Source organism: Somniosus microcephalus, chromosome 27 (genome assembly GCF_052327205.1).
Source record: "Somniosus microcephalus isolate GS21.2 chromosome 27, FLI_Smic_1.0, whole genome shotgun sequence".
NCBI lineage: Eukaryota > Metazoa > Chordata > Chondrichthyes > Squaliformes > Somniosidae > Somniosus > Somniosus microcephalus.
The window spans coordinates 1641315-1657877 of NC_141013.1; the positions used below are offsets into that span (position 1 = coordinate 1641315).

Sequence of the window (16563 nt, forward strand, 5' to 3'; positions counted from 1 at the left end):
CCTTCCCCTCCTCCTCCCTCCTTGCCCCCTCCCCTCCTCCCTCCTTGCCCCCTCTCCCCTCCTTGCCCCCCTCTCCCCTCTCTCCCTCCTTCCCCCCTCGCCCCTCTCCCTCCTTCCCCTCCTCCTCCCTCCTTGCCCCCTCCCCTCCTCCCTCCTTGCCCCCTCTCCCCTCCTTGCCCCCCTCTCCCCTCCTTGCCTCCCTCTCCTCCTCCCTCCTTGACCCCCCTCCCCTCCCCTCCTCCCTCCTCGCCCCCCTCCCTCCTTGCCCCCCTCCTCCCTCCTTGCCCCCCTCTCCTCCCTCCTTGCACCCCCCTCCTCCGTCCTTGCCCCCCTCCTCTGTCCTTGCCCCCCTCCTCCCTCCTTGCCCCCCCTCTCCCTCCTTGCCCCCCTCCTTGCCCCCCTCTCCCCTCCTCCCTCCTTGCCCCCCTCTCCCCTCCTTGCCCCCCTCTCCCCTCCTCCCTCCTTGCCCCCTCTCTCTCCCTCCTCCCTCCTTGCCCACTCTCTCCCCCTCCCTCGGGCTCACCCCCACGCCCGGCCGGGACAGGTTACTATGGTCGGGTGGCGCCTGTTGACGGCCGCTAGTCCCGGGTGTGAGGAGTGAAGCGAGCCGGTTCCTGGGGTGGTGCGGGGCCGCGGGAAGGCTGGCGCCTGCCGCCCACCATGGGCTGTGCCCCGAGTATCCACGTCTCCCAGAGCGGGGTGGTCTACTGCCGGGAGTCAGAGGGCTCCAACTCGCCGCATCAAACCGCCGCGGCCTCCCAGCAGAGCGGCGTCCTGCCCGGCTTCTTCATCAGGAGCGAGCACTCGGACTCCAGCACCGGCTGCCGGCCGCCGGCCAGCAGGGAGCACCGGGAACCGGGTCAGAGCATCGAGGCGGAGACCCAGACCAGCCGGACCAGTGTCAAGGTGAGGAGGGCGGAGGCCGGGGCAACGGAACGGAGGAGGGGGCTAGAGTATTAATGTAGGACTGTCATGGGACAGGGGAGGGGGCTTAGAGTATTAATGTAGGACTGTCATTGGGGCGGGAGGGGGCTAGAGTATTAATGTAGGACAGTCATTGGGCAGGGGAGGGGGCTTAGAGTATTAATGTAGGTCTGTCGCGAGGGCGGGGCTGGAGTATTGATGTAGGGGTGTCATGGGGCAGAGGAGGGGCTAGTCTATTAATGTAGGACTGCCATTGGGGCAGTGTGGGGGGGGGGGGCTAGCGTATTAATGTAGGACTCATTGGGCAGGGGAAGGCTAGAGTATTAACGTAGGACAGTCATTGGAGCAGGGGGGAGGGGTTAGAGTATTAATGCAGGACTGTCATTGGGGCAGGGGAGAGGGGTTAGAGTACTAATGCAGGACTGTCATGGGGCAGGGGAGGGGGCTAGCGTATTAATGTAGGACTGTCATTGGGGCAGGGGAGAGGGGTTAGAGTACTAATGCAGGACTGTCATTGGGGCAGGGGAGGGGGCTTAGAGTATTAATGTAGGACTGTCATTGGGCAGGGGAGGGGGCTTCGAGTATTAATGTAGGACTGTCATTGGGACAGGGGAGGGGGCTAGAGTATTAATGTAGGACTGTCATTGGGACAGGGAGGGGGCTTCGAGTATTAATGTAGGACTGTCATTGGGACAGGGGAGGGGGCTAGAGTATTAATGTAGGACTGTCATTGGGACAGGGGAGGGGGCTTAGAGTATTAATGTAGGACTGTCATTGGGCAGGGGAGGGGGCTAGAGTATTAATGCAGGACTGTCATTGGGCAGGGGAGGGGGCTTAGAGTATTAATGTAGGACTGTCATTGGGACAGGGGAGGGGGCTTAGAGTATTAATGTAGGACTGTCATTGGGACAGGGGAGGGGGCTAGAGTATTAATGTAGGACTGTCATTGGGCAGGGGAGGGGGCTTCGAGTATTAATGTAGGACTGTCATTGGGACAGGGGAGGGGGCTTAGAGTATTAATGTAGGACTGTCATAGGGGAGGGGGCTTAGAGTATTAATGTAGGACTGTCATTGGGCAGGGGAGGGGGCTAGAGTATTAATGTAGGACAGTCATTGGGCAGGGGAGGGGGCTAGAGTATTAATGTAGAACAGTCATTGGGCAGGGGAGGGGGCTAGAGTATTAATGTAGGTCTGTCGCGAGGGCGGGGCTGGAGTATTGATGTAGGAGTGTCATGGGGCAGAGGAGGGGCTAGTCTATTAATGTAGGACTGTCATTGGGGCAGTGTGGGGGGGCTAGCGTATTAATGTAGGACTCATTGGGCAGGGGAAGGCTAGAGTATTAACGTAGGACAGTCATTGGAGCAGGGGGGAGGGGCTAGAGTATTAACGTAGGACAGTCATTGGGGCAGTGGAGAGGGGTTAGAGTATTAATGCAGGACTGTCATTGGGGCAGGGGAGAGGGGTTAGAGTACTAATGCAGGACTGTCATTGGAGCAGAGCTAGAGTATTAATATGTGGACTCAAATTGGGGCAGGGGAGGGAATTGCCCGTCCGGGAGATGTTAGTTTTCTGCCCCACCCCAAGACTCCGAGTGACCCTTTTAACCAGCCCCTTTTTCTGGAATACCTCTGCCAGCCCCTCTCCCCAAACCAGGGAAAGATACCTGTACCTAGGATCATCTTCAATCTGGGGTACCCCCTCTCCTCAAACCTGTGAGGAATCCCTGTACACAGAGCCCCTCTGCAGCCTGGGATTCCCCTGTGCCGAGGGCTGCCTTTATCCTGGCCCCTCTCCATTCCACAGTCTTTGTCCCAGTGTCGCATCCTGCACCAATGCCTCACCATGTCCCAGTAAGTGGTCCAGTACAGTGTTGGGTTTAACATAAGAAGAACATAAGAAATAGGAGTTGGCCATTTGGCCCTTCGAGCCTGCTCCGCCATTCAGTAAGATCATGGCTGATATTCTACCTCATCTCCACTTTCCTGCACTATCCCCATATCCCTTGATTTCCTTAATATTCAAAAATCTATCAATCTCTGTCTTGAATATATTCAAATTCAAATTCAAATCGCTTTATTGGCATGATGACAAGGTACATCTTATGTTGCCAAAGCATCGAAAAACATTCATGGTTGAACACAAAAAATACAGATCTATCCATACAGTGTATAAACAGATATATCCCTGAGTGTATAAATATACATTCATATAATTTGTATATACTCTTTTTTTATATTTAGTGGTTGTCCCTCTGTTTATGGCAAGCTGTAACATAGTGTGCCGCTAAGGTTACACAATTTCTCTCTTCCCCTAGTAGGTATGGGAGTTTTTGGTCATCATTCAAATTTCTGAATTCCGGGCATATTTTTGTGAATTTTGGGTAGAAATTCTCCCTTATGCCCTGATATTTTCTACAAGCTGTGAGGAAGTGCATCTCTGTCTCCACCACTCCCTGACTGCAGTGAGAGCATATCCTGTCCTCTCTTGGTAGCCGGGTTGCCTGTGTCTACCTTTTTCGATCGCCAGGCTATGTTCACTAAGTCTGTACATTGTCAAGGTTTTTCTCAGTTTGCTATCCTTTACCATGGTCAGGTAATCAGCCATGCTGTATTGTCTGTTTAGGGCCAAGTAGCAATTGAGTTTGTTTTGGGTTTTTGTTGTTTCTGCCCAATATGACAGATATTTTTCCTTTTGCTTAGTGACGATTGTGTTGGGTCGAATTCTTTGCGTTACGCTGTCACTGTCCTGGGGCTGGTTATTGTTAGTGGTGTTAGTAGTTACTTCACTGAGTCCCAGGACTAGTTGACTGAGGGTATTCTTCTTTATGGTCCTCTCTTGGCATTTCAGGGCTTCGTAATGATAGCAGTGGGGGCTGCTCATTTCTAGGTGTTTCCAAAATTTGGTGGCTCTTTTTTGGATAGTGATTATTACATAAGAACATAAGAAATAGGAGCAGGAGTAGGCCAATCGGCCCCTCGAGCCTGCTCCGCCATTCAATAAGATCATGGCTGATCTGATCCTAACCGCCAATCCACTATCACAGAACCACCTCCTGAATCTAACAGAATTAGACACACGAAATAGGAGCAGGATCAGGCTACACGGCCCCTGGGCCCGCTCCGCTACCCACAGGGCCATGACCGATCCGAACCTAGACCCATGTCCAAATTCCTGCCCGCTCCCCGTAACCTTTAATTCCCTTTACTTCTAGGAAACTGTCTATTTCTGTTTTAAATTTATGTAATGATGTAGCTTCTACAGCTTTTTAGGGCAGCATATTCCATGGACCTACCACCCTCTGAGTGAAGTAGTTCCTCCTCATCTCAGTTTTGAAAGAGCAGCCCCTTATTCTAAGACTATGCCCCCTAGTTCTAGTTTCACCCATCATCGGGAACATCTTCCCCGCATCCACCCGATCCAACCCCTTCACAATCTTATATGTTTCAATAAGATCGCCTCTCATTCTTCTGAACTCCAATGAGTAGAGTCCCAATCTACTCAACCTTTTCTCATATGTCCATCCCCTCATCCCCGGGATTAACCGAGTGAACCTTCTTTGTACTGACTCGAGAGCAAGTATGTCCTTTCTTAAGTATGGACACCAAAACTGTACGCAGTATTCCAGGTGCGGTCTCACCAATACCTTGTACAACTGAAGCAATACCTCCCTATTTTTATATTCTATCCCCCTAGCAATGAAAGCCAACATTCCATTGGCCTCCTTAATCACTTGCTGCACCTGCATACTAACCTTTTGAGTTTCGTGCACCAGGACCCCCAGATCCCTTTGTACTTCAGTACTTTCCAGTTTCTTGCCATTAAGATAATAACTTGCTCTATGATTTTTCCTGCCAAAGTGCATAACCTCACACTTTCCAGTATTGTATTCCATCTGCCAAATCTCAGCCCACTTACTTAGCCTGTCTATGTCCCCTTGCAGGTTTTTTATGTCCTCCTCACTCACTACTTTCCCTCCCATCTTAGTATCATCTGCAAACTTTGATATGTTACACTTGGTCCCCTCCTCCAAATCGTTAATATAGATTGTAAAGAGTTGGGGACCCAGCACTGACCCCTGCGGAACACCACTAGTTACTGATTGCCAGTCTGAGAATGAACCATTTATCCCAACTCTCTGCCTCCTGTTAGATAGCCAATCCTCTATCCATGCCAGAATATTACCCCCAATCCCGTGATTTTTTATCTTAAGCAATAATCTTTTGTGTGGCACCTTGTCAAATGCCTTTTGGAAGTCTAAATACACTACGTCCACTGGTTCCCCTTTATCCACCCTATACGTTACTTCCTCAAAGAACTCCAGCAAATTTGTCAAACATGACTTCCCCTTCATAAAACCATGCTGACTTTGTCCTATTAAATTATGATTATCCAAATGTCCTGTTACTGTCTCCTTAATAATGGACTCCAAAATTTTACCTACCACAGATGTTAGGCTAACCGGTCTATAGTTTCCAGCCTTCTGTCTACTGCCCTTTTTTAAATAAGGGTGTTACATTAGCAGTTTTCCAGTCTGCCGGGACCTTTGCCGAGTCCAGGGAGTTTTGGAAAATTATTACCAATGCATCCACAATCCCTACCGCCACTTCCCTCAAGACCCTAGGATGTAAGCCATCAGGTCCAGGTGATTTATCCGCCTTGAGTTCCATTATTTTACCGAGTACCACTTCCTTAGTGATTTTGATCGTGTTTAGCTCCTCCCCCCCTTTAGCCCCCGGTTTGTCCAGTGTTGGGATATTCTTAGTGTCTTCTACTGTAAAGACTGCTGTAAAATATTCATTCAGTGTTTTTGCCATCTCCATATTTCCCACCATTAATTTCCCGGTCTCATCCTCTAAGGGACCAACATTTACTTTAGCCACCCTTTTTCTTTTTATATAACTATAAAAACTCTTACTATCTGTTTTTATATTTTTTGCTAATTTACTTTCATAATCTATCTTCCCTTTCTTAATCAATCTTTTTGTTATTTTTTGCTGTCTTTTAAAGTTTTCCCAATCCTCTATCCTCCCACTCGATTTGGCTACCTTATATGCCCTTGTTTTTAGTCGAATACTATCCTTAATTTCTTTACTTAGCCACGGGTGGCTGTCTTTTCTTTTACACCCTTTTCTTCTCAGTGGAATATTTTTTTTTGGAAGTTGTAAAATAACTCCTTAAATGTACACCACTGATCATGTATCGTCTTACCCTTTAATCTATTTTCCCAATCCACTCTACTCAATTCCGCTCTCATACCTTCATAGTCTCCTTTATTCAAGCTTAGCACGCTTGTTTGAGATCCAACCTTCTCACCCTCTAATTGAATATGGAATTCAACCATGTTATGGTCACTCATTCCAAGGGGATCCTTTACTAGGACATTTTTAATTAATCCCGTCTCGTTACACAGGACCAGATCTAAGGTTGCTTGCCCCCTGGTCGGTTCAGTTACATACTGCTCAAGAAACCCATCCCTAATACACTCAGTGAACTCATCCTCAAGGCAGCCCTGCCCAATTTGATTTGTCCAATTAATATGATAGTTAAAATCCCCCATAATTATAGATGTTCCCTTATTACAAGCCTCAACTATTTCCTGATTGATACTCAGTCCAACAGAGTTGCCACTGTTCGGAGGCCTATAGACTACGCCCACTAGTGTTTTTTTCCCCTTATTATTCCTTACCTCCACCCAAACTGTTTCATTATCCAGATCTTTTGACCCAATATCATTTCTCTGTATTACAGTGATTCCTTCCTTTATTAACATAGCCACCCCACCTCCCCTTCCTTCCTGCCTGTCCTTCCTGATCGTTAAATAACCTGGTATGTTTAATTCCCAGGCATTGTCACCCTGCAGCCATGTTTCTGTAATGGCCACAAGATCATACCCATATGTAGTTATTTGTGCCATTAACTCGTCTATTTTGTTACGAATGCTACATGCATTCAGATAGAGAAGTTTCAAAGATGTTTTGTGACACTTAGTTCCTGCTTTTGCCCTTTTTATTACTTTACCTTTTACTCCATACCTTCTGCCCCTTCCTGACACGCTCTGGTTTTTAATTTCCCCACTGCTACCTAAGTCTATGACCTTCTCTGTTGTCATTTTTATTATTTGCTCTCTAGGAACCTCCCCCCCACTAGTTAGTTTAAAGCCCTCTCTACAGCCCTAGTTATATGATCCGCCAGGACTCTAGTCCCAGCACTGGCCAAGTGAAGCCCGTCCCAACGGAACAGCTCCCTCCTGCCCCAGTACTGGTGCCAGTGTCCCAGGAAGCAAAACCCATTTCTCCCACACCCGTCTTTGAGCCACACATTTAACTCTCTAATTTTTTTTGTCCTAGCCAAATTCGCTCGTGGCTCAGGTAATAATCCAGAGATTATTACCCTTGTGGTTCTGCTTTTTAATTTGGCCCCTAGCTGCTCAAACTCCCTCAGCAGAACCTCCTTCCTTGTCCTATCTATGTCGTTGGTACCAACATGGACCACGACAACTGGATCCTCCCCCTCCCACTCCAAGTTTCTCTCCAGCCCAGAGGAGATGTCCTTAACCCTGGCACCGGGTAGGCAACACAGCCTTCGGGACTCTCGCTCTCGGCTGCAAAGAACTCTATCTATCCCCCTAACGATACTATCCCCTACCACTACAACATTTCTTTTAACTCCCCCCACTTGAATGGCCCCCTGCTCCACAGTGCTGTGGCCAGGTTGCTCATCCTCCCTGCAGTCCCTGCTCCTGTCCCCACAGGGAGTAAGCGCCTCGAACCTGTTGGACAAGTGCAAGGGCTGCGGCTCCTCCAACACTACCTCCTGGATCCCCGTACCTGCCTCACTTCTAGTCACACCATCCTGACCCTGGCCACAGACTACATCTGCATTAATTAATCTAATTGGTGTGACTACCTCATGATACACAGAGTCCAGGTAACTCTCCCCCTCCCTGATGTGTCTCAGTATTTGAAGCTCGGACTCCAGCTCTTCAACACGGAGCCGGAATTCCTCAAGCAGCCAACACTTACTGCAAATGTGATCACCGTGAGCATCAATGGTGTTCACCAGCTCCCACATATTGCAGCAGCAACACATCGCCTGATCTCCCATTCTATGTAATTAATTAAATTTATTAATATTATTCTTAAATATCCTCTGCCCCGATTCTAGATGGTGAATATCACACCTTAGAACTATAAACCAAAGAGATTTAAGCTTAAAAGGGAGAAATACTTACCAACCAATCACTTACCCGCTTTTTGGTGACGTCACACTTGGATTACTTTTTACCTCTCTCCTTCCCTCCGAGTTCAGAGACATTATTAATGGATATTGGCCTAGTTCTGCCCTGCATGCATTGTTTACGGTTTTCCTTTGAGTCCGGAGGATACTTTTACAGAATTCTGCATGTAGGATCTCAATTGGGTGTTTGTCCCATTTTGCAAATTCTTGTTGTGTTAGCGGTCCCCACACCTCACTGCCATAGAGTGCAATTGGTTCAATTACTGATTTAAAAATTTTGAGCCAAATGCTAATTGGGATTTCTATTTGGATTGATTTTTTAATGGCATAGAAAGCCCTTCTTGCTTTCTCTTTCAGTTCATTAACAGCCAGATGAAAATTTCCCGTAGAACTGATTTTTAAGCCCAAGTATGTGTAGTTAGTGGTTTGTTCAATTTTGGTTGTTCCTAGTGTGAAATTTATTTTGGGTCCCTGATGTCTGGATCTTTGCTGGAACACAAGGACTTTGGTTTTTTGGGGATTTATTGTCAGGGCCCAGGTCTGGCAGAACGACTCCAGCAGATCCAGGTTCTGCTGTAGACCCTCCTTAGCTGGTGACAGCAGAACCAGGTCATCTGCATAGAGGAGGAATTTAACCTTGGATTCATATAGGGTGAGGCCGGGTGCTGTAGATTGTTCAAGTAGTTTTGCCAATTCATTTATGTAAATATTAAAGAGTGTCGGTGAGATTGGCGAGCCCTGCGTCACCCCCCGCCCCTGTGGGAAGTATTTTGTTTGTTTGTCTCCAATTTTAACTGCACATTTGTTGTTTGTATACATTGATTTAATTACATCATATGTTTTTCCCCCTACCCCGCTTTCGATAAGTTTCAGGAATAGACCATCGTGCCAGATGGAATCGAAAGCCTTCTGGAAATCTATAAAGCATGCGTAGATTTTGCTTTTGTTTTGATGAACATGTTTGTCAATTAGGGTCTGTAGGGTGAAGATATGATCTGATGTTCTATAGTTTGGCAGGAATCCAATTTGGCTTTTACTCAAGACATTGTGCTCCTCAAGGAAGTTTATAAGTCTACCCTCTGGGGTAGAGAATTCCAAAGATTCACCACCCTCTGAGTGAAGAAATTTCTCCTCATCTCAGTCCTAAATGGCCGACCCCTTATTCTGAGACTGTGACCCCTGATTCTAGACTCCCCAGCCAGGGGAAACATCCTCCCTGCATCTACCCTGTCAAGCCCTGTAAGAATTTTGTATGTTTCAGTGAGATCACCTCTCATTCTTCTAAACTCTAGAGAATATAGGCCTAGTCTACTCAATCTCTCCTCATAGGACAATCCCTCCATCCCAGGGACCAGTCTGGTGAACCTTTGTTGCACTCCCTCTATGGCAAGTATATCCTTCCTTAGGTAAAGAGACCAAAACTGTCCACAATACTCCAGGTGTGGTCTCACCAGGGCCCTATATAATTGCAGTAAGACGTCTTTACTCTTATACTCAAATCCTCTTGTAATAAAGGCCAAAGAGGGTTTCTTTCCCTGCATCTCCCTGATACAATCAGATGGATGATAGGAACTTAACCAGGACCTTCAGAAACCCTCTCACCCAAACTGCTGTCCCTTGGAAAGTCCCCTGGGGCAGAGACCATCCAGAATCTGCAGCAAATCCCCTACATTAATCAAAAATATCCCCCAAGGAGGCCATGTCAACTAGGACTCGGTTCCAATTAATTTCAGGGATTAAAGTTTGTTCCATTAGTTTAATATAAATTCAAGTGTTGATATTAGGAGCTGGGTCTGACTGGGGTTGATTTTGGATATTGTCTGCATACCTGGCAGAAGAGCAGGGTCGATCTAGTCAACTTTTAAAAAGCCTTTTCCATTTTTTACACAATTGTGTGTTTATTGAAATAGGTTTAATTTTAAAGTATGAATTTCCTTGATGCAATTATTGGTCTTCACTCTACATTCAGACTGGGCTGTGGGATTAAATGGCAAATCCTTTTTTTATATGGACCCTTTTGATATATTTGCAACATTTTTGAGTCCTTCATAAAACAAATTATCTTTTGCATGCAGTAACTATTAGTAGATAAACACAGTCACTCATCAGTGCCAGCACTGATCCGCAGACAGCCATGGTTGATGGACATTATTTTTCTGGAGGTGGTTTTGGTTGAGAGGGGTTGGAAGATGAGATGAACTCGCTGCTCTTTGAACAATGCCATGGGATCTTTTCAAATTAATCTCAACAGACTGATTGATTCAGGTTTATTCTAGGGTTGCGTTGGTTTTCACTTGTAACCACTGTGAAATATAACGTGAAGCTAAAGACCTTTTACCAACAGTTCCCATTCAACTTGTGAAACACTGATTGGTTGGGCTGAATGGCCTATTTCTGTGCTCTCCTCTCTTAGGCAGTCCCTCGGAACCGAGGATGACTTGCTTCCACATTAAAAATGAGTTCGCAGGTGACTGATGAGTCCAATGCGGGACCTGCAGTCTCTGTCACAGGTGGGGCAGACGGTGGTTGAAGGGGCGGGTGGGTGGGGTGCTTGGGTTGACATGCGCTCCTTGCGCTTGGCTTCCGCTTGCTCCTGACGAAGAGATTCGAGGTGTTCGGCGCCTTCCCGGATGCTTCTCCTCCACTTTGTACAGTCTTGGGCCAGGGATTCCCAGGTGTCGGTGGGGATGTTACACTTCAAGGAGGCTTTGAGGGTGTCCTTGAAGCATTTCCTCTGCCCACCTGGGGCTCTCTTGCCGTGCCAGAGCTCTGAGTAGAGCGCTTGTTTTGGGAGTCTCGTATCGGGCATGCAGACAATGTGACCCGTCCATCGGAGCTGATTGAGCGTGGTCAAAGCTTCGATGCTGGGGATGTTGGCCTGAGCAAGAACACTGACGTTGGTGCGCCTATCCTGCCAATGGATTTGCAGGATCTTGTGGAGGCAGTGTTGGTGGTACCTCTCCAGTGCTTTGAGGTGTCTGCTGTACATGGTCCATGTCTCTGAGGCACACCACCCTTTCAGCCAGTGCATTCCAGGTCATCATAACTCGCTGTGTAAAAAAATGTTTCCTCAAGTAGACTCTGGCTCTTTTGCCAATCACCTTAAATCTGTGTCCTCTGGTTACCGACCCTTCTGCCACTGGAAAAAGTTTCTCAATATTTACTCTATCAAAACCCTTCATGATTTTGAACACCTCTATCAAATCTCCTCTTAACCTTTTCCGCTCTAAGGAAAACAACCCCAGCTTCTCCAATCTCTCCACATAACTGAAGTTCCTCATCCCTGATACCATTCTCTTCTGCACACTCTCTAAGGCATTGACATCCTTCCTAAATTGTAGTGCCCAGAATTGAACACAATACTCCAGCTGAGGCTTAACCAGTGTTTTATAAAGGTTTAGCATAACTTCCTTGCCACTGAACACTATGCCTCTGTTGATAAAGCCAAGGATCCCGTCTGCTTTTTTAACAGCTTTCTCAACTTGTCCTGCCACCTTCAAAGATTTGTGCACATAAAACCCTAGGCCTCTCTGTTCCTGCACCCTTTTAAATTTGAACCATTTAGTTTATATTGCCTCATCTCATTTTCCCTATCAAAATGTACCACTTAACAGTTTGCTGCGTTAAATTTCATCTGCCATTTCACCTGTCTGTCTATTTGGAGCTGTTTCCTGTGTACTGTGCATTTAATCAAAGATTGTACGGTAAAGTGGTTCGCATATTTTGGGTCCAAGGCATTACACCCCAAGATAAGTATGTGGCGTTGTACAGAATGACCTTTTGATCTTCCTTTTTTTGGGGATGAATTTGAGACTAGGTGTTGCAGGAGGAAAACAATTGGACCAGGAGTCCATTGGCCCCCTGGTTCATTTACTGGCAGACAGTTTTAGAGTAGGATTGGCAGAGACGGAGCAGACGACCAGGCAATTTCTTCCATCAAGAAATGGTGCATAATGCGCAGGAGCCTGAAAGAAATGGAGGAGAATCATATAGCTTTGTATACCCTAAAAGGGGGCCTCGCAGGTTACTGAAGGCAAATAAGTAAACGTTGGTACCTTAGAGGCTGAGGCAGGAGACATTACTATGGGGAATAAGGAAATGGCAGAAATGTTAAACAAATATTTTGTATCTGTCTTCACAGTAGAAGACACAAAAAGCATACCAAAAATGGTGGAGAACCAAGGGTCTAATGAGGGTGAGGAACTTAACATAATTAATATAAGTAGAGAAAAAGTACTAGAGAAACTAATGGGACTAAAAGCCGACAAATCCCCTGGACCTGACGGCCTACATCCTAGGGTTCTAAAGGAGGTGGCTGCAGAGATAGTGGATGCATTGGTTTTGATCTTCCAAAATTCCCTAGATTCTGGAATGGTCCCAGCGGATTGGAAGGTCGCAAATGTAACACCACTATTCAAGAAAAGGGGGAGAGAAAAACAGGGAACTACAGCCCAGTTAGCCTGACATCAATCGTCGGGAAAATGCTGGAATCCATTGTTAAGGAAGTGGTATCAAGTCACTTAGAAAATCATAACATGATTAGGCAGAGTCAACATGGTTTTATGAAAGGGAAATCATGTTTGACAAATTTATTAGAGTTTTTTGAGGATGTAACTAGCAGGGTAGATAAAGGGGAACCAGTGGATGTAGTATATTTGGATTTCCAAAAGGCATTCGATAAGGTGCCACATAAAAGGTTATTACACAGGATTAGGGCTCATGGGGTTAGGGGTAATATAGTAGCAAAGATAGAGGATTCGTTCACGGACAGAAAAAAGAGAGTATGGATAAACTGATCTTTTTCAGGTTGGCAGGCTGTAACTAATGGGGTGCCGCAAGGATCAGTGTTGGGGCCTCAGCTATTTACAATCTATATTAATGACCTAGATGAAGGGACCGAGTGTAATGTATCCAAGTTTGCTGATGATACAAAGCTAGGTGGGACAGTAAGCTGTGAGGAGAACACAAAGGGCCCGATTTTCTGGATCGTGCGGGAAATTTTCGGGTTCCCCGACTGTCGGGTTCCGACCCGAAAAAAAATGGGTCAGCCAGCTGCACACAATTTTCCCTCAAGTGGCCAATTAAGTTCCAGCGTGTGGACAGCCTTGCTAATTGTCCATTTCCAGTCAGAAAGCCCCACAGTATGATGTCATCATTCGTGGTGCTTTCAAGGTCCACAGCAAGCATTGCTTCCTCTGTTGGCTTCCAAACGAACCATACAGGATGGCAGAGGAGCCTGCAGCAGCTATGGCCAGTGCCAGACCCCGAGCTGCCTCCAAATTCGACAAAGCTTCACTGCAGGCATTATTGGATGGGGTTAGGGCCATCAGGGAGGTCCTCTTCCCTAGGTCAGGCAGGAAGAGGCCTCCCACTGAGACCAAGGCTGCATGGATGCAGGTGTCAGCAGATGTCAACTCGCTGGGAGTCACCAGAAGAACCTGGATACGGTGTCGGAAATGATTCCATGACCTTCACCGTACAGGAAAAGTAAGAATGAAGTTTCCAACACCCTCAGCCTGATCCCCATTGCCTTTCCCCACCAGCACTCAGCTTTAGCACTCTCTTCCTCCACATCCCACTTCACAGTCACATCCATGCACCCTTATCCACTTCATCTCTCTCTATGCTCACATTCACATAACTATTCCACCATGCAGCCCTCATATTCCCTCTCACTCTGATGCTTTGAAACACAGCTGACAACACACAGGGAGGGCCCTTGGTCTTGCAGCCTCACACCATCTTTGTCTCCCTCTAAGTATCTATGCTATGCAATCTCTACACTCACTCCTTCCTTCTCACTCAAACTCCACTTGTCTCCCTCATTGCAGGAAAAGAGAACTCACAACAACAGAGAGCGAGCCAGGACTGGAGGAGGCCCACCCTCAGTAGCCCACCTGACCCCCTGGGAGGAAGGAGTGCTGGAAATTGCTGGGGTTGATGTGGCCGCAGAAGTTGGGGAAGGAGAGACGGGGGCAGTCCCGCAAGCTGGTGACAGAATAGTTTGCCATCTTTCTCATTGACATAGCATGAGTCGCTGTTATGATTCTGAAGCTACATCATTTGGACTTATGAACATCTGCCAATGTAACCTTGGCATCACATCTCTAACTCCTTCCTCTACTCCCCCACAGGACCATCCAGAGCCCCCGTCCCCACTGTGGAGGAGGAAGAGGCTGTGCAGCCAGACTCCTCAGAGGAAGCTCCAACCTCTTGAGGGCGCAGCATCAGCAGAAGTAAGCGCACCCAGCACCAGCGCAGACACACACCTCGGGGGGACCTTCGGGACATAGAGTAGTGTTGTCACCTGGTGTTTCACAGCTCACAAATGAGCCTCAGCAGATTCTGGAGACAGGGACAGCAGTGGAGAGTCCTCGTCGGAGGGCGCAGGACTCTGCCAGCTTAGCTCAGCTGCGCTGCATGTCGACCCTCTGCCTCTGGGTCCATCCGCAAGAGAAGAGGTGATGGATCTCCATGCACAGATGCAGGAGTCTCTGGCAGGTTTTGTCTCCAGGGTCGCTGCGAGTGTGGAGCGAATGGAGGAGTCCATGGCGACCATGAGCAGAGCCTTTGTGGAGTCATTGGCGCATGAACGCATCACCATGGAAAGGTTGGCAACCTCCATGGAGGAGATAAGTCGCCAGGGTATGGAAAACATGGTGAGTGCTCATAAGAGAATGGCATCACTTGAGGAGCGATGGCCATCTATTGAACAGAGAAACCAAACCTTCATGGAAGTCCTTCTGAGTAGGACTGCCAGTGCAGATATGGGTCCCCATGGCCCCCTAATGCGCAGCAAGGTGCTCTCAAGCCACTTCCAAGCGCTGGCCCCTTCTGGCCTGTGCAGCTTCAGGTGAGTGAGCAGCAGCCTGGTGCTCCTGTTGCTGATCCTGCTGTTCCTGGTGCTGCTGCTGCCGCCTCTGCTGCTGGAGATCCTCTAATGGCAGATGCCTCCGCTGAGGAAGCGCTGAGTGAGGATGGCGAGAGGGGCTTCCCAGGAGCTCACATTGGAGAAGTGTGTGAGGCTCCAACCTTCCACAGCTGTGCCTAAGCCTTGAACAAGTAGCCCCAAGCCTGCAACAACAAGGTCCTTCAACATACAAATGCTCTCCGATTAAATCTCAGCTTTCCCGAATGACCTGCAGCTGAGAGCAAGCAAGCCGGGATGCTTCACGTCAGGTTTCATCAGCGGGGTTCCCCGCAGGCGTGTTTAGCGTGGGAAACCCTTGAAAATAGCAAGGGCCCCTTAAAATGGCATTAAACATGCCAATAATTGCTGATTAGGGTCCCGATGGCCAGTCCCGCCAGCGGCGGGCGGGACTGATTCGGGTCGGAGAGAAACGGCGGTCTGAAAGTCGGATGGGGCGGGGAATCAGGCGGGGGGGTTTTTGCGATTTTCAGCCCCCGCCCGCCTGAAAACCCGCCCGACGGCTGGGAGAAAATCGGGGCCAAAGAGTCTGCAAAGGGATATAGATAGACTAAGTGAGTGGGCAGTAAGGTGGCAGATGGAGTATAATGTAGGGAAATGTGAGGTTATTCACTTTGGTAGGAAGAATAGAAAAACAATATTTTTTAAATGGTGAGAAACTTTCAAATGTTGGTGTTCAGAGAGATTTGGGTGTCCTCGTGCAAGAAACACAGAAAGCTAGCATGCAGGTACAGCAAGCAATAAGGAAGGCAAATGGCATGTTGGCCTTTATTGCAAGGGGGTTGGAGTATAAGAGTAAGGAAGTCTTGGTACAATTGTACAGGGCCTTGGTGAGACCACACCTGGAGTACTGTGCACAGTTTTGGCCTCCTTATCTAAGGAAGGATATACTTGCCTTGGAGGCGGTGCAACGAAGGTTCACTAGATTGATTCCTGGGATGAGAGGGCTGTCCTATGAGGAGAGATTGTGTAGAATGGGCCGATACTCTGGAGTTTAGAAGAATGAAAGGTGATCACATTGAAACATACAAGATTCTGAAGAGGATTGATAGGGTAGATGCTGAGAGGTTGTTTCTCCTGGCTGGAGTGTCTAGAACTAGGGGGCATAGTCTCAGGATAAGAGGTAGGCTATTTAAGACTGAGATGAGGAGGAATTTCTTCACTCAGAAGGGTTGTGAATTTTTGGAATTCTCTGCCCCAGAAGGCTATGAATGCTGAGTGAGTATATTCAAGGCTGAAATAGATAGATTTTTGGACGCTCGGGGAATCAAGGGATATGGGGATCGGGCAGGAAAGTGGAGTTGAGGTCGATGATCAGCCATGATCTTATTGAATGGCGGAGCAGGCTCGAGGGGTGGTATGGCCGACTCCTGCTCTTATTTCTTATGTTCTTAAGCCAAGCCAACAGGTTAAGAATTCTTCAGTCCAACTCTACATCAGTCACTAAAGTTGTGGCTCAACTGAGGCCTAACTAG

General features: G+C 47.7%; 1 protein-coding gene across 2 annotated transcripts in view; it reads left to right on the top strand.

Moving 5' to 3' along the window:
- Window positions 1-468: 468 nt before the first annotated feature.
- The window catches only part of pde8a (phosphodiesterase 8A), a 204699-nt gene continuing 188604 nt past the window's right edge, over window positions 469-16563 (top strand). For both annotated transcript variants that reach the window (XM_085968311.1, XM_085968312.1), the window contains exon 1: window positions 469-906. In XM_085968311.1, the coding sequence (XP_085824437.1) occupies window positions 661-906 (246 nt within the window). In that variant the 5' untranslated portion in view covers window positions 469-660. The remainder of the gene's footprint in view (window positions 907-16563) is intronic.